Genomic DNA, 19,890 nt, shown 5'->3' with positions numbered 1-19,890 from the left:
CCATTGCTTAGTTTCAAAGAAGAAGTTGTTTATATCAATTTAGGCAAATTGACCCCTTCTGGCCCGCCCCTCAGCCCTCAGGGGGGTCAGCCCTATCATTTGTACAATTTTGAATCCCTACCCCAAGGGGATATTACCAGTCAAATATGTGAGATATCCATTGCTTAGTTTCAGAGGAGAAGTTGTTTATATCAATTTAGCCAAATTGACCCTGTTTGGCCCCGCCCCTCAGCGCCCCGGGGTGTCAGCCCCACCACTTATACAATTTTGAGTTCCCACTCAATGGTGATGCTACCAGGCAAATATGAGCGATATCCATTGCTCAGTTTCAGAGAAGAAGTCGTTTATATCAATAGAGCCCAATTGACCACATTTGGCCCCACCCCTCAGGCCCCTGGGGGGTCAGCCCCATCATTTGTACAATTTTGAATCCCCACCCCATAGTGATGCTACCAAGCAAATATGAGCGATATCCATTGCTCGGTTTCAGAGAAGAAGTCGTTTATATCAAAATAGCTAAATTGACCCCTTTTGGCCCCGCCCCAGAGGCCCCCAGGGGATCAGCCCCATCATTTGTACAATTTTGAGTCCCCTACCCATAGGGATGCTTCTGACCAAATTTGGTGAAATTCCAATCAGCGGTTATGAAGAAGAAGTCAAATAATTCAATTGTTGACGGACGGACGGACGGACGGACGACAGACGGACGACGGACGGACGGACGACGGACGGACGGACGACGGACGACGGACGCCACGGTATGGCATAAGCTCACCTTGGTCCTTCGGACCAGGTGAGCTAATAAAATACAGGTAATCAAAACCAATTCTAGGTCATTTTTGGACCGGGATATTGAAGTCCTAGACTGATAACTGAAACCTAGCTGCCAAGACTAAACATCTCCAAAACAGATTCAACAGAAGAGTAGTGGACTCATTGGAACAGTTTGTTGGAAAATGTGACTCTGAACTTATTCAAGTCATTTCGGTATGAACATTTGCACAATGAACTTATGTACGGGAGGTGGGAGGTCCAACATCCATGTAAAAAGTTCTGTGTGGTTCTGTGTTACTTAGCCGACGGATTATACAAAGAATACAAGAGTCTGGCCGTAAAGTCAAAGGGTAAAGATGACTGTAACAACGTCATGCTGGGTGGATCAGCTTTAATCAAGTAGTTAACTAGTTTTGACACTTAGACATGTTGTCATCAGAACAAATATATAATACAAACATTCAGTATAAGGTATAGAATCGGGTGCTTAGCCTGGTTACATATAACAACAAGTAATTATGAATGATGCAATGCATGGTACACAGTAAAATGATGTCATCCATAACAATTAGAGCTTGTAACAGGAAATTATATCACGATGTTCCTTATATTACACATAGTCTAAACTAACTGTACAATGCTATAAAATACAGAAAATAAATTCTGGTATTGCATGCATAAATACACAAAATGTAACAGGAGAGGAGAAAATGTAGCGGCCAGACCGGGGTTCGAACCCGGGACCTCCATACACTAGCCGGATGCTCTACCAATTGAGTTACCTGGTCACCGATGATCGACCCAGTCCAGTCCCGCTACAAAAACATATAATTTCATAGAATATAATGGCTACTGATAAAATTAAACATTCTATCTCTATAAATAGTAACATGTATAATTAAAATGGTAGAATATAAAATGTAGTTTGCTGGTAATATCACTCTGAAGGTAGGCTTGAATAGGTTCCTGGTGTGATGTATGTTCAAGGGCCTGTTTCAGGTAAGACAGAGACAGGATGAATCACATTATAGGTTAATATTCGATTAAAAACATACATTAAATGCAGTAAACAGGGCCCGGGAAAAGCACTCGTCCGCTTGTCCTGACGAGTAGATTTCCCCGACGGACGAGTGGTTTTAATTGTCAACTAGTCCGTCGGACGAGTAGAATTTCTCTATGTTATTTCAGTATTCGTTAATAAAATTGCTTAAAATTTGATGCATTGTTAGTTATGTATTCTTTTTTGTGCCATTATTACGAAAAATAGTAAAATTTCTGCATGATAGCAGGTAAGTAGGACTATCTATGTCTGTAAATCGGAAGTCATGTACGATGACCGATAACCTCCGAGTGTTCCGGGTGACATGTTAGTATAATGGGTGTTGTCCGAGGATGTCTGCATAAAAATGGCTCAACGAAAATTGGATGGTTATTTTTATTGTCAGCCAACCTGAAAAACAGGATGGCAGTTTAATGTGTTGACACGACTGATTCAAATGAAAACGGTAACCCTTTCTGATTTCTGACAAATAACTGATTAAGTCACAGCTATATTTTACACTGGTTCATCGGAAAACTTTCTCACAATTTCTCGCGTAATGTGACCTATTTCCCTATGTTTACATTCGCTACATTCCTGTATTAGTTGAATCATCGGTCTTTCTATCGATGGATTAAAACTTTACTAACGTAATGAACATTATAAGATCGAGCGTAAATGTATTGAATACAATTGGTAAACAGCCATGTGAAAAATGAGAATGTTGTATAGCAGATAATTCTGAAATTTTCTGGACAAGTGAATTCTTTGTTTGGACGAGTACTTTTATTCAGGCAACTCGTCCGATGGACGAGTGCTTTTGAAAGTTTTTCCTGGGCCCTGAGTAAATAATAATTATATGGCTTGCCAATGGCTCCTTCGTGATCATGTTGTATCCAAGAAGTTTCTGTCGGAATTGTAAGTTCAATCGATTGACGATGAAAAACGGTTAAGACTAATCAGGAAGGAATAAGGTCCTCGAGCGAGAAAGTCCAAAACGTATTAAAACCAGAACAAAATATGGAGCGAACATCACCAATCTATTCATGCATAAATTGAGAACGGATTTCATGGGATCATAACCTCTCGAACCTCGACTGTGTGTTTATGATTTGGACTTCCATAGCTGTTTGGTTTTTCGAACTACATGGTCAGATTGAAGCTGTGTGTTTTTTGTTTGTTTGTTTGTTTGTTTTTTTTCAAAAACCTGCTTCTGAATCTTATGGCCTTGCCAAGGACATTTAATGTCTGTACAAGTATAGATCCATAGATATAGGATATAGGAACCAGATTGTGTCAGACGACATAGCTATATAGACAAATAGTCAGAGATATGCGAGGCTTACCAGTCGGCCAGTTTCGTTCTGACATTTGTTGACTGACCTCTAACCTACTGGACCTCGCAGTATCACGGGTTTGTTTATGAGAGGTGCTATTTTTTATAAACATAGCTAAATGATATGTGTTTCTCTGTGATTCACTGATAACATATACCTGTCAAGGTTCGAACATGCAAGTGGACGTCGATAATTAAGAAATTGGCACGCCACCCTCCTGAAGGCTGACATCTTGTTTCAGACTCGCAGTTAGGTGAAAAAAAATCATTCAATTTAATTTACCCAGTTCTAGATATTCATAATTCTACAACTTTACGTTTGATTTAATTAAAAGAAAGCTTCTTAAAATTCAGATATTAAAATGGCACATTTTCAAGTCAGGTTATATTTAGTCCTGGTCACCGGCATTCACATCCGGTAAGACCCAGTCCTCATTTGCATATTAATTAGAGTGAAGTATAACAGGTGCGCATGCGTGTGCTTAGTGTTCCCTAACCTTGGGCCTGTTCCTTTTTTTTTAATGAAATATTTCAAACGTATATATTGACGGACCTACAAGTGTTAATACAGACCTTGGAAATCTTGGTCAAGGCTCGTCTGAAAACAATATTAAATCACCAGGTCCGTCTTTATTTCATGAGCTAAGAAAAAAAAAGGAAAAAATAAAAACATTTCAAAAACAAAACTTTTTGATAATATTATTAAGGGGCGTACATTATTCTGTTTTGTTGATTATCTTCCTAGTTTCAGTGTAATGTATTTTGTAAATATGGCTAAAGGGACGTAACTGGAGTTTACTAAAGCCACACTGTTATGTGAGGCCGTTTTAGGATAAAATACGTCAGAAACAATACATATTTTGCACTTAAGTGCAAAAAAGCCAAATGACCATCACGTGCTTTTGACACTTTTGGGTAAAAGATTTCACTTAGGTGGCAAAAAGATATAAACTATTTGCACTTAGGTGCAAATAATATGGAGGGGTTTCTTGTACTCTTTCTTGCGAACTTGTGTCTATGTTAAATATTCTATATGTTTATGCCCATTTCAATGTTTTCATGTAATGTATTTGTATGACGGGAGAGGGCGTCTAGAAGTTGAAAAAAAAACTTGTGTCTTCATTTCTTTTGTCTCTATTTCGCAATGAAATATGTTTCAAGTCAAAATTTATTTGCATAATTGTGTTTTTTTTTACTGAAGTGAAAATGTTTTTGCCTTTTAGGAGTTTCTGTATTTTATCTTTAATGGCCGCCCATATACTGTGTTTGGATGTGTTCCCAGTGTCCATGTCTGAGAGACCGATGATTACACCCTGTTTCAATAGCATGTGTACGCGTGTGTCATAATCAATAGGATTGTATTTTAATGGATTTAATTTATTCTATGTGAGAGACTTAAGATTTGAAGTGGTATAAAAGAGAGTCTAAGACAGAATTGGGAGTTTGGAGGGTGCCCGAGTCTGAATGGGAACTATAAAAGAAAAAGAAAAAGAAAAAAAAAGAAGAAAAACCGAAAGAATATCGAAATAGTATTGAAGTAACTAAGTGATTTGAACGATAGGTCGTCAGAACTCGTGAACGATAGGTCATCACAACTCGGGCACTGTGTCGTGTCGTCAAGAAAGATATTTCATTCCTTGCAATCCAGTCGACTGGACTGTAAATGAGAATGTGATAGGGAATTTCTGATGTTTTATCGGTGTTTTAAAAATCTGATATGGGCCTAATACTTATTAACGTTTAAATCAGCCATTATAAGATTTCTAAAGGCTAATAAGACACCAGAAACCATTAGATACCGCACGATAGTTTTACTCCGAGTTATCATCCCCCGGTATATGTATTTCTTTTCCTTAAAGAGGCGTTCCGTCGTTGAAATGAGTTTATGCTATAAAAACAAAAGTAAACGGGAATGGTGTATTTTTTTTTAATTAGTAACAGTTATAAACTTTACCGTAATACAACACTTAAGCGCGAGGATAACCCAGAGTTCTTAAAACAAATGTTTTTGAAAATGTTATTTCGACCCGAAGTGCAAAAATCAATCGCCGCCAATGCCCTTTTAGATTCCCCGTTTTAATTGGATGTTGTCGACTAAGACAAGGTTTATCCTTTCAGAACACATTTGTTTATATTCTACATATTCTGATTCTGTATGTCGGTATTTATATATATACATTTTGTTTAACTTTCCACAGGATATAGAGAGTAACGATAAATCGTGTCTCATTGTCTATACCGTTTCTAACTAACGTTATTCACGTTACTGTAAATCACTTAGTGAACATTTTATTTCGCGAACTTACCTTTTCAGACCTATTCGCGAACACATTGTTTCGCGACCACTGAAGTAGTGATGAACTAGTAAGTCACGGACTTTGCAAAACTGCTATATCATTAACCGATAGCTTGGCCATCGTGCGAAAGTGTTACTTTCGTACAAATAATCGCGAAGGAATTGGATTCGCGATTGACCTTCCTTGCGTATTAACACTAAAATAAATCCCATGCGAAATATAGGTGATTTATTGTAATTCATTTATGCACCAAGAATACTGACATAATAACGAAAATGTCATTCTACCATAAAATCAATAAAAATAATTAATACAATTTTCATTACATGAACAATATTTAGATTTCTGACCATTAAAAATACAAGGATACTATAAGATATGTTCATCTTTTTATCAAAGAAGCAAGTCTTAAAATGAAACCAGTACTGATATATCCGGTATACTTTTCAAACTGTATATTGTAAAATGACATTTTTGGATTGATTTCCACTTATGAGTATTATATAAGTGATAATTTCCTTTCTGTGTTATTAGACAGTCTTGATGATGAAATGATTCACCAATTCTTTGAAACTTCATGATATTATTTCCTTTCTGAGACATATTCAAATTAGTGCCATCAACGCGGCGATATTAACTAGATACTGTAGATTGGCGGTATATGACAGATTAGTCGGTTGCCAGTATAGTATTACCGGATGGAGCCTCCTGCTACTGTGTTAACGTAGTGTTATTTCATTGTGATGACACTATAAAATTGACCTCGAGGTGTCCTTACTTCAGCTGACAAGGTTCTCATATGGCTTTAGCGACCACAAAGAAAGACAGAAACTAATTCTGTATTTATAAATCACTAATGTTTGTAAGATACATATCTGTTTAAAACAACTCGCCTTAGAACTCGGTGGTGTTTCGATCCGGATTGAGAGCGCATGACAACACAGACATTAATTATAATTTTGTAATTTGGCTTCGTAGAATTTTGTAACCTCATTTTGTTGCGCTCATCCTTGACATACCGTGCGTTATCTTCACTTTCGATCTCTTACACATTTGATGTCTCGAGGTTGCCTTAATATTCCATCAACTGGATTTTAACTTGGCTTTCGTTCCTCTGTGATCTTCAAGTTAAAATACACCAGATTAGCGATTACTCACTTTTCTCCTTATACCAATCAGATAGCTATTTATTCCACTTCCATATAGCTATGACATATTCCAGGGGTCAGACAGCGAAAATGAAGGTAACCAATGGGGTATCAAGGATGTGCTGTGACCGATGATTTTTGACCGATCATAACTAGTGTTAAACGGTAAATACTTGCTGCATAACATCTGTAAAAGCACCGATTACCAAACAATGTTCCTAATACAACCAGTTTATTACAATAAAAGTCACGCGATTTATTCATCGTATTCATAATTAAAATTGAATTTTTTCGTTATGTGAAATATAATACCGGTATCCAATGTAAGTTCACAATATTTCAACGAAATTTGAACTTTTGAATCATAAAAAAAACAACACAATAGGTAGTTTGATCAAAGCTATTTAATATACATACATGTCAGGTTTGATTAATACCAATGAACAAAACTATTACACTGAATATTGTTACCAAAAAAGTCTATTTACATAGAAATAGGATTTACACTATATAACGAAAGATAACAAAATAAATAACGAAACTGAAAACGTAAGAATTCGAGTTAAACAGAATCTATCACAAAATATATCACGATTTTGTCACAATTTTTTTTTTTTACAAAATATCACAAAACACATCACGATTTTGTCACCTTATTTTACAAAATATCACGATTTTGTTACCTTATTTTACAAAATATCACGATTTTGTTACCTTATTTTACAAAATATAACAATTTTGTTACCTTATTTTACAAAATATAACAATTTTGTCACATTATTTTACAAAATATCACAAAACTATCACGATTGGTCTTCTTATTTTTCGAAATATCAGAAAAATATCACGATTTTGTCACCTTATATTACGAAATATAACAAAAATATCACGATTGTGTCACCTCATTTTACAAAATATTACAAAAAATATCACGATTAGTCAGCTTATTTTTTTCGAAATATAACAAAAAATCACGATTTTGTCACCTTATATTACGAAATATAACAAAAATATCACGATTGTGTCACCCTTTGTTTACCAAAAATCACAAAAAATGACGATTTGTCACCTTATTTCACGAAATATCACAAATAAATACCAACAAAGGATTTTGTTTTGTTTTCTGTATAAGAGACAAGTTCCCGTTCACCATCTATGCTAACAATGACTTTACATAAATAAAACAAAAATAATAACATTTAGATAACAAGCAAACTCCAAGAAAGAGTTTTGTCGATAAGATGATAAAAACGCGTTAAAAAATTAAAAGATATCAACTCTACAACAAGAAATTAATATATAGAGGATATCTAACAGTGTCTTCAGTAATACCAAAACTATTTCACGAGTGGGGATAATATTTTGATATTTTTTCACGAGTGCCCAGCACGAATGAAAAACTCAAAATATTAGCCGCATGAGTGAAATGTATTTGGTATAGCTGACGATACTGTTAGATATTCTGTTTATTATTCATAGCAAAATATACCAGGCCAGTTTGAAATTTTCCCTGTTGTCGTTTGTAAGCAGTGTGTTGATTGGTCAAATCAGAAAAAAAGTAATATACCACTTTTATTGAATGAATATTTTTCGATATTTCACTGGTTAAAATGTAATAATAACAATATTTAGATATTAAAAGTGATAAAACAGTTATTAATACAGATTAAATCGTCTCATCTACATGAAGAAATTTATTTAGGATATGATTAAACGTATGTTTTCTTATGTATGAGATATTACGGGACAGTTGAAAATAAAATGTGGCAATAACCCCTACGCGTATAGTTTACCCATCGAAATCGCGAAATTAAACCCCCGCATAAACAACCACGTTTTCAGTATGATTGATAGAGGTATACAATATGCCAGTGGCATGATGTTATCGATCCCGATGGAAAATTTAAAAGGCTAAAATTCGCGGAATCTGACTTTTCATAACGCCTTCTTTTGTCTTGAAAATCCTACTACAGAACTTATAAATGCATTCCTAAATATTAAGGGCATTTTAGAAGTCACTTACACGAACAATTATTGAGCTTAATAATTTCAACTATTACGATAAGCTGTTCTGACAATAAGTAATATACATGTACTATTAAACTAAAGTCAGAGTGTCCATGTTTTATACCATTTTATTTTTTTCCCCATAATAACGCGATATTGCTTATTTATTACAAATGTATAACATGAATGTTGGTCACTGAAAGTACTTTCTTTTCCGAAATATAATATATTTTTTTTGTATTTTCCTCACATCAGTTTTTGAACGTTTTTGAAAAAGTTACTGCACTAAACATTATTTTATTGATTTTGAAGCAGTGTGCTTTGCTAACGATGACAAATAAAACAAATTGGTTTGTCATAAACCATTAAAGCTACTATCTGATCATGGTGGTAACAGATCAATCACCATTGTTACAAACAATAATTCTGATCAGTCTATACCGTTGTCAATACAGTATTGCGTACAGGTGCATCGGTATGGATAGGATATGTTTTCAGTATATCCCTTCTTATTTGAAACAATCCAAAAAAGTTAAAAATCGGGTTATTTAATAGAAAATTAACGGGATAATAATACAAAATATTACAAAATAGATTTGGACGGCTTGAGTATACATGGAAGTTAATGGGACACGTTGCCATCAACTATGAAAAAAATTGATTGATGATAAATCAAAAGATACACCAGTGAATAATGATGTATGTTTTGAATTAAAAAACCATGACATGCCACATTTAAAAAAAAAGATTATAGGTGCTGAAAATGTATCGTCGATAATCTATTTTTGTTTCTATAGTTTTCCTGTACTAATGTAATGTAAGTTTTTAAAGAGAGATAGTTAAAGTTCCTTTTCTAAATCAGTACTATTTTCGCAATCAACACTTTTGATAATAATTTTGTAATTTGAATACTCTTGATTAAGTAATAATACAACATACAATTGTCGAAACAAAATATCTAACGTTGTCCAAGTTCATGTAATAATTTAAAAATATATTTCAAATGTATAATATATTAATTTCGCAAAATTGACAAAGACAAATGCATAATATATCAATTTCGCAAAATCGACAAAGAAGCAAAAATCTAAAGATAGTAAATTCGTATTTAACATGGAAATAAATTCCATGCGAGATTTCAGTGACATATGTTATTTGAAAGCAGATCGTTTATAATTATGAATAATTGACCGATTAATGTGGCTACTGATCATGATAAGGAGATGACGATTGGTCTTTACTGTACAGGTAATGTAATGCTACGTATATTGTAAGATGTAAATGTTACTACCTAAGTCGCGAAAAAGTCCAACAGTAAAATAAATCTTTATTTGTAACCTGTAATGTTGACTCTATGTTAAGCTACCACCTAAGTAATGAAAAAGTCCAACCGTCAAATAAATCTACATGTTTAACCAGAAATGTTTACACCGGGATTTAAAGTTTTCGCCTAAGTCGTGAAAAAGTCGGACCGTAAACTAATCGGCATACAGATCAGTGTTGTTAATATATCTTATACAGATTTACATAATAACAATGATGGCATACAGCATCAATGAAATTAACATAAACAGAGACGAAACATAGGAAGAGTTGGAACCATTGTGATTCCACAACTCCGCCTTTTCAGATAGTTCGGCGGCAATTGCAGCAGCACTACGTCTGGTTGACGCTCTCACAGACGTGGTCGTATCTACAACGCCATGTCCTGTGGTTGTTCTAACAGACGTTGTGGTGTCTATATGGCTATGATCTGTTGTTGTCCTAACAGACGTTGTGGTGTCTGTAGGGCCATGTCCTGTTGTTGTCCTAACAGACGTTGTGGTCTCTGTAGGGCCATGTCCTGGTGTTGTTCTAACAGACGTTGTGGTGTCTGTAGGGCCATGTCCTGTGGTTGTCCTAACAGACGTTGTAGGTGTCTGTAGGGCCATGTCCTGTGGTTGTTCTAACAGACGTTGTGGTGTCTGTAGGGCCATGTCCTGTGGTTGTTCTAACAGACGTTGTGGGGTCTGTAGGGCCATGTTCTGGGGTTGTTCTAACAGACGTTGTGGTGTCTGTAGGGCCATGTCCTGTGGTTGTTCTAACAGACGTTGTGGTGTCTGTAGGGCCATGTCCTGTGGTTGTTCTAACAGACGTTGTAGTGTCTGTAGGGCCATGTCCTGGGGTTGTTCTAACAGACGTTGTGGTGTCTGTAGGGCCATCTCCTGGGGTTGTCCTAACAGACGTTGTAGTGTCTGTAGGGCCATGTCCTGTGGTTGTTCTAACAGACCCTGTGGTGTCTGTAGGGCCATGTCCTGTGGTTGTTCTAACAGACGTTGTGGGGTCTGTAGGGCCATGTCCTGTTGTTGTTCTAACAGACGTTGTGGTGTATGTAGGGCTATGATCTGTTGTTGTTCTAACAGACGTTGTGGTGTCTGTAGGGTCATGTCCTGTGGTTGTTCTAACAGACGTTGTGGTGTCTGTGGTGCCATGTCCTGTGGTAGTTCTAACAGACGTTGTGGTGTCTGTAGGGCCATGTCCTGGTGTTGTTCTAACAGACGTTGTGGTGTCTGTAGGGCCATGATCTGTGGTTGTCCTAACAGACGTTGGGGTGTCTGTAGGGCCATGTCCTGGGGTTGTTCTAACAGACGTTGTGGTGTATGTAGGGCTATGATCTGTGGTTGTTCTAACAGACGTTGTGGTGTGTGTAGGGCCATGTCCTGTGGTTGTTCTAACAGACGTTGGGGTGTCTGTAGGGTCATGTCCTGTGGTTGTTCTAACAGACGTTGTGGTGTCTGTAGGGCCATGTCCTGTTGAGAATTCTGACGTCATATCCATTACAGTAGGTGATGTTATAGCATAATCGTCAGGTGTTGATAATTCTGATGTCACATCCACTGGATTTGGTGATGTTCTAGCATAATCGTCAGGCGTTGAAAATTCAGACGTCACATCCACTGGATTAGGGGATGTTTTAGCATAATCGTCTGGTCTTGAGAATTCTGATGTCACATCCACTGAAGTATGAGATGTTATAGCATAATCGTCAGGTGTTGAGAATTCTGACGTCATATCCACTGAAGTATGAGATGTTATAGCATAATCGTCTGGTGTTGAGAATTCTGACGTCACATCCACTGGATTAGGGGATGTTTTAGTATAATCGTCAGGTGTTGAGAATTCTGACGTCATATCCACTGGATTAGGTGATGTTCTAGCATAATCGTCTGGTGTTGAGAATTCAGACGTTACATCAACTGGAGTAGGAGATGTTGCAGGATATGCATCATGTATTGAGAATTCAGACGTCACATCAACTGGGGTAGGTGATGTTTTAACATAATCATCAGGTGTTGAGAATTCTGACGTCATATCCATTACAGTGGGTGATGTTCTAGCATAATCGTCAGGTGTTGAGAATTCTGACGTCACATCCACTGGATTAGGTGATGTTCTAGCATAATCGTCTGGTGTTGAGAATTCTGATGTCACATCCACTGGATTAGGGGATGTTCTAGCATAATCGTCAGGTGTTGAGAATTCTGACGTCATATCCACCGGATTAGGTGATGTTATAGCATAATCGTCTGGTGTTGAGAATTCAGACGTCACATCAACTGGGGTAGGAGATGTTCTAGCATAATCGTCAGGTGTTGAGAATTCTGACGTCATATCCACTGAAGTATGAGATGTTATAGCATAATCGTCTGGTGTTGAGAATTCTGACGTCACATCCACTGCATTAGGGGATGTTTTAGCATAATCGTGAGGTGTTGAGAATTCTGACGTCATATCAACTGGATTTGGTGATGTTCTAGCATAATCGTCAGGTGTCGAGAATTCTGATGTCCCATCCACTGAAGTATGAGATGTTATAGCATAATCGTCTGGTGTTGAGAATTCTGACGTCACATCCACCGGATTAGGGGATGTTTTAGCATAATCGTCAGGTGTTGAGAATTCTGACGTCATATCCATTACAGTAGGTGATGTTCTAGCATAATCGTCTGGTGTTGAGAATTCTGACGTCACATCCACTGGAATAGGGGATGTTCTAGCATAATCGTCAGGTGTTGAGAATTCTGACGTCACATCCACTGGATTAGGTGATGTTCTAGCATAATCGTCTGGTGTTGAGAATTCTGATGTCACATCCACTGAAGTATGAGATATTATAGCATAATCGTCTGGTGTTGAGAATTCTGACGTCACATCCACTGGATTAGGGGATGTTCTAGCATAATCGTCAGGTGTTGAGAATTCTGACGTCACATCCATTGGATTTGGTGATGTTCTAGCATAATCGTCTGGTGTTGAGAATTCTGATGTCACATCCACTGGATTAGGGGATGTTCTAGCATAATCGTCAGGTGTTGAGAATTCTGACGTCACATCCATTGGATTTGGTGATGTTCTAGCATAATCGTCTGGTGTTGAGAATTCTGATGTCACATCCACTGAAGTATGAGATATTATAGCATAATCGTCTGGTGTTGAGAATTCTGACGTCACATCCACTGGATTAGGGGATGTTCTAGCATAATCGTCAGGTGTTGAGAATTCTGACGTCACATCCATTGGAATTGGTGACGTTCTAGCATAATCGTCTGGTGTTGAGAATTCTGATGTCACATCCACTGAAGTATGAGATATTATAGCATAATCGTCAGGTGTTGAGAATTCTGACGTCACATCCACTGGATTAGGGGATGTTCTAGCATAATCGTCAGGTGTTGAGAATTCTGACGTCACATCCATTGGATTTGGTGATGTTCTAGCATAATCGTCTGGTGTTGAGAATTCTGATGTCACATCCACTGAAGTATGAGATGTTGTAGCATAATCGTCTGATGTTGAGAATTCTGACGTCACATCAATTGGATTTGGTGACGTTCTAGCAGAATCGTCTGGTGTTGAGAATTCTGATGTCACATCCACTGAAGTATGAGATGTTATAGCATAATCGTCAGGTGTTGAGAATTCTGACGTCACATCCACTGGATTAGGTGATGTTCTAGCATAATCGTCAGGTGTTGAGAATTCTGACGTCACATCCACTGGATTAGGGGATGTTTTAGCATAATCGTCAGGCGTTGAGAATTCTGATGTTACATCCACTGGATTAGGTGATGTTCTAGCATAATCGTCTGGTGTTGAGAATTCTGATGTCACATCCACTGGATTAAGGGAAGTTTTAGCATAATCGTCAGATGCTGAGAATTCTGACGTCACATCCACTGGATTAGGTGATGTTCTAGCATAATCGTCTAGTGTTGAGAATTCTGACGTCACATCCACTGGATTAGGGGATGTTTTAGCATAATCGTCTGGTGTTGAGAATTCTGACGTCACATCCACTTGATTTGGTGATGTTCTAGCATAATCGTCTGGTGTTGAGAATTCTGACGTCACATCCATTGGATTTGGTGATGTTCTAGCATAATCGTCTGGTGTTGAGAATTCTGATGTCAAATCCACTGGATTAGGGGATGTTGCAGGATATTCATCATGTATTGAGAATTCAGACGTCACATCAACTGGAGTAGGATATGTTTTAGCATAATTATCAGGTGTTGAGAATTCTGACGTCATTTCCATTACAGTAGGTGATGTTCTAGCATAATCGTCAGGTGTTGAGAATTCTGACGTCACATCCATTGGATTTGGTGATGTTCTAGCATAATCGTCAGGTGTTGAGAATTTTGATGTCACATCCACTGAAGTATGAGATGTTATAGTATAATCGTCTGGTGTTGAGAATTCTGACGTCACATCCACTATATTAGGGGATGTTTTAGCATAATCGTCAGGTGTTGAGAATTCTGATGTTACATCCACTGGATTAGGGGATGTTTTAGCATAATCGTCAGGTGTTGAGAATTCTGATGTCACATCCACTGAAGTCTGAGATGTTATAGCATAATCGTCAGGTATTGAGAATTCTGACGTCATATCCATTACAGTAGGTGATGTTCTAGCATAATCGTCAGGTGTTGAGAATTCTGACGTCACATCCACTGTTGATGACGCTGGCGAAGATGACGGCACTGTACCGTAATCATACTGCGTCGATAATTCGTCATTTGCTGTACTTCCATCTGGGTATGGTAGCATGGTGGTGTTTAGGTGACTTACATCAGGTACGGTACACGTTGTAAGTGATCGTATTACCGTATGCAAGCTTGAAATGCAGGTTGGATGACTGGACAAGTACCTGACACACTTCATTAGAGTTGTGTATATCCTACAAAAAACAAAATATTATTTTTGAATGTTGGATTAAGAATTTCAAAAATTTCAAAATACTGATAAATAACTGCTGTGAATGACATGTCAGGACTAAGATGATATCCCGATGTGTTTGTTAAGATAAAACTTATATCCGTTTCTTTACAAATCTTATGTTTTATAAACAAAGTCTATGACACGACTTATTTTACATGAATTTGAATAATTTAGCGCTGTCAAGCTAGATTCAAGCAATCGCACTGTCAATACGTGTCACAATGATCGCCTTACGAAACAATCATTGCTTTATCCAATATCAATGTAGTAGTCGGTGGTTTATTCAGACCCATAAATCTTGTGCTGTAGATCAAAACACGACGGACACATCGACAAAACCGCCATGATTTGGAATGTATATAATGTAAGATAGCATATTTTACGAACTTTTAAGGTTAGATATGTATAAATATATATTCGAAATTGATATGAGTCAATGGTGACAGTAAAGTAAAAATGAAGAATACATTCAGAAGTCATGGTATTCTGATTTATCAATTGTACTTTAATTTGAAATTGTACAGTTTTGGCTTAAAGAAAGCTAATTTGTTTTTCTCAAAGGTTTACCAAAAACTGATAATTAAATGCACCGATTTAACATGAGCTACCTGCAAATTCGGTTGACTTCAGACTGTATCGGGTCATCACAATAGAATTCGAAATGGTCATCATCTGGTCTGATCTCTGTCACTAAACAATGTCTGATGTCTTCGCCATGGATACAATCGTTCACAACCTGCATAGCTTCTGTAGAAACAAACATTTGTACCAAGTGTAATATTCCTAATATTGTGTCAGCAGAAATCATGAATTGCATATATTTTAATGATGAAAATGAATCGCTTTATTAAAATATCGTTTAAAATCAATAATTTTACAAATGATTTCCCCTTTCACACAACATTGCTGATGAAAGAAATGTTTGGTCTTGCCGCAGATTTAGTAAAATCATAGAAGTGTTCGGTGTTACCGCAGATTTAGTAACATTAAAGAATTATCCGGCCTTGCCGCAGATTCATTGATATCTTGCTTAACTTTGTTGCAAATGATTTCAGTTTAAATCAAGATCATATAAAGGTTCAAATATGCTCTCGTCGTTATTCATTTCTTCAGAAATACTCAATGCTACCAGTTACTGTTTCCGTAATATACACATGCCAGAATTCTACGATGTACAAATCCCTGTAATATAGTCCGATTACCATTCTCATTAGCCAAGGCGATGCTAATGATACAGCAGGGACAAAAGTACGAAGTGTAGATTTACAATTTCACGATAGCAATACGACAACTGTATCTAGAACTTACCAATGGTATGCCGGTCCATATACTCATTATTTGTGACATTTTGGTGGAATATACCAACGTAAATCATATCGATAGCATTGCTGTTGTAATGACTTTTACATCTCGCCATACCGGATGCAGTATCAGGGCTGTTAATCAACAAGAATTCAAATAGGTCATACAACTCTGGCGTCATAATAAACACATTTGACAACATTATCTATGGGTTAGCAACTACTGTACACAAAATCGTTCTAAGAGACGAAAACAAATTAATTTCGCCAATTTGTTTCTTGACTGCTTTCATCTATTCGTGGGAGTATCAAGAAATAGGTTTCAAATAGTCGACCCTATCGTTGATTTAACACTGTCTTTTTATGGTTCTGGACTAAAGCATATGAGATAAGACATGTCAGTGTTACATATTACATGCGAATTTTAGATTGCCGTAACTATGATTTATATGATATATGACTGAAAATGTCAACTTCAATAATATCTTGTTGACATTATTGTGCTTTACGTACCTTGTTATCATATCGATGATGAAGCCTTTGTAATCAGTGGTGTTGGCACACTTGGACCAGTCACTAGATGACCTGTAAGATGAAGACGAAACTCATGATTGACCGTTTCTTCATGGCATATTTAGGAAGTCTGTTTAAATTCTGAGACAAACAAATCGAGCATGATAGTTTCCTCTGTACACCGGAACTGTTTTCGCCGTCTAGTATTAGACTTCCAGTCGTATTGCTTGTAGAGTGGTATTCCATATTTCACATCAATTCAATATACCGCTTCTGAGGTATAATAATATTCGAAGCAATCTTAAATTTCTGTCTTAGATATAAACGGGCGAAAATTTCACTAGAAATTCATTGTCACACAACAAAAAGACCTGGTTTGCTATCATATTTATATAAAATGACAGACATTACAATATCGAAAGGCCATTGACTTTAGACAATGTCGTTTAAAACACGAAAATATTGTCGAATTTTCCATATTTTGCAGTAAACATTGTAGCACGAAAGCATTTTAATTAATCCGTATGCTATCAGTTTATGTTTGAAGTCTTCGAATCGAGATACACACATTTTGTACACTCAAACATATCAAATAATCAAGTAAAGCAATTTAAAAAAAAAAATATCAAATCACAGGAATACTACTTACAGGGGCTCACTGTATATGTATTCCAATGAATCAGCGATAGGAGTACCAATGCATTGGGATGCTTCCTGGCATTGTTGTACATTTCTAAAATAGAAAAAATACTCTCTCTTGCTATCATCAAATATTAAGAAAACGAAGTATAATAACCAAATATTATTTTAACAGTGACAATTCCAAACAAATGATTAGCTTTAATGACATATATCAGTTGTATGTAAACATTTGACGCGGAATTTTCAAGCTCAATAATCATTACTAAAACATCCACCAGGAAAAAAATGAAAGAAAGAAAGCTTACGGAATACTATTTTCTGTATATATCATCTAAAATATTCTATATAAGAATTTCCATTTATCTCTTTGATGCACTTGGCGGAAATATCCTGAAGGAAGGTTACTCACTCTACGATGTCAAACAGCGATCTTGTTTGTTGACTCAGGCATGGGTATAAACCGGTCAGGAAACACTCAGCTTCTGTAACACATAGAAGAAAAGAGGACATTGTAGATGTTATCGTCGATTACAAATGTTTGCAACAGTGGACATAAAGACTGACAACGGAACACTGAAATAAAAGATAGGATCTCTAAAAGCATGAAAATAAATCGATCGAAAGAAACATGGAAAGGTATTATTCATTAATTGCTGTATCAATTTCATTGTCGAATATTTTTTTCAGTAAACAAAAGGCAGCGTAGGCCTACATACCTTGCATTGACCAATCACAGAACGATAACAATATGAAGTGTACTTCATCCCAATGAATCATAATTCCTGACGACAACTGGTGGATGATTTCTGCCGCCCCTATATCATAGTTGTTCGTAATGCATTCATATATACGGTCAACCTCGGTACTGTAAGATGGAAAAGAAAGTTTTCTGCACATACTGTTTATTAAGTAATTGTTTAATTTCGCTGTATTCGAATTGAAATCAGCGCGAACACTATACCACTATATTAATGGAAAAATGATCCGATTCATAATATTGTTTCGCATAATTCAATATACACAGTAATTTTGACAATTTCTGGGTTCTTGCTTAATACTTACCTACAACTGTCTGATTGGTGCAATCTGGCTTGAATGAGGTATATAATATCCAGGGTTTCGACAGAAGATTCATATCCAATAATGCAAATCTTCAAAGCATTCAATGCGCTAGAGAACCAATAAGAAATATCCGATGAATTAGTGGGAAAGATAAATCGATGTACTACACAACTGGCACAGTAAATTTGCTCGCATGCTAATATCATACGCCTTGGTTGTAAATAAAACGTAAAGTTTATTCGTTTACATATGTATCGAAATTATTACAAACTGTGTTATCGTTTCATCGACAAGAATAATCATCTATAGCGCCAAGCACGCTGAGGAGAGTACCTATTTGATTTATCAATCGACAAAGTAATATGTAACATTAGATTGTCAGGAGAGAAAATATAGAAGATATTTAAGACAGTGATAAACTCCCGAGCGGCAAACTCAGGAATTATTATATGTCACAAGTTAATTGGAGCTATACACCATACATGTAGAACAACGTACCGAAGTTTGAAATCGGGACAAATGTCGCTGTCGTCATTGATGTGATCATTAAACGTCATGTTGATCAAAGTTCCACTGAAATAGAACATACATTATCATATCTATCAATATATGACAGGATTTGACAATTATTATCACTGATTGATCATATTAGTTCATTCTCTCCGTGAACATTAATGTATATTATTAAAATTACAATGTTACAAATATTCCTCTAAAACTCAAATATTGTAAATGAATAGACTACATCGTTCACCTTCAAATTAATTGATCAACACCATTTAAACTTTAATCTATAACATTTTCAAGTGTCAATTCCTTTAAATCACCTGATAGAATGATCATTGAGAAGGTTTGCCAAGGCCTCGGACATGTCGAAAAATACCGTTAACTGAGGGTAATTTTTGTAACAAGACCGAGTCGGATCCAGACTGAAATTGAAACATTAATATTAATTCAATATGTAATTCAAATCATTCACGGTTTTAAAGGATTCCAGATGATTGGCACATCAGAAAAACCAAAACAATCTGCTACATAAAAAAGTCATCTGCACCTGCATCACCCCAAATAATCAAATGCCATACAAAGACCGAATACTATTTAAGTATTTCACGGATATGTAAAAATCGTATTCACGTCTTTATTCATTAAACTATTGCATTAAGATATCCAGCCTTAGCAGTAACTCCGCTAGAGCGCTTTGTTTGGTTGCACCACGTATATGTTCTGTCACTATCTGAACTAGAACTGTAAGTGATAAAATCATTGGTAGTTAGATGATATACACATGTAAGTTGTTATTTGTAGAACGGACTTTTTGACATTTACTTGTTCACCTTTGTGAATGTGATTGGAAATATACTGATAATCTATTGAATGTATCTACAATTCTGAAATTCATAGCATTAAGAAGACTCCACAACGTATTCATAAACGACCTATGCACAAGCATCGATCTCTGCGCGATCTTACCTTTGATAAAATTCCCCCACGGATGAAGTTGTTC

At 36.4% G+C, this 19,890-nt stretch overlaps 1 protein-coding gene across 3 annotated transcripts in view; it reads right to left on the bottom strand.

Moving 5' to 3' along the window:
* LOC117340174 overlaps positions 1-3,415 on the bottom strand; it is a 34,675-nt gene extending 31,260 nt beyond the window's left edge. For 2 of the 3 annotated variants that reach the window (XM_033901934.1, XM_033901935.1), the window contains exon 1: positions 3,308-3,415. In XM_033901934.1, coding sequence (XP_033757825.1) covers positions 3,308-3,381 — 74 coding nt within the window. In that variant the 5' untranslated portion in view covers positions 3,382-3,415. The remainder of the gene's footprint in view (positions 1-3,307) is intronic. The other variant, XM_033901936.1, reaches the window with a different exon arrangement.
* Between the last annotated feature and the right edge of the window lie 16,475 nt (positions 3,416-19,890).

Source organism: Pecten maximus, chromosome 13, assembly GCF_902652985.1.
Source record: "Pecten maximus chromosome 13, xPecMax1.1, whole genome shotgun sequence".
Taxonomy (NCBI): domain Eukaryota; kingdom Metazoa; phylum Mollusca; class Bivalvia; order Pectinida; family Pectinidae; genus Pecten; species Pecten maximus.
Note: the sequence above shows the minus strand (reverse complement) of the source record. Positions and strands in the feature narration are given on the sequence as shown.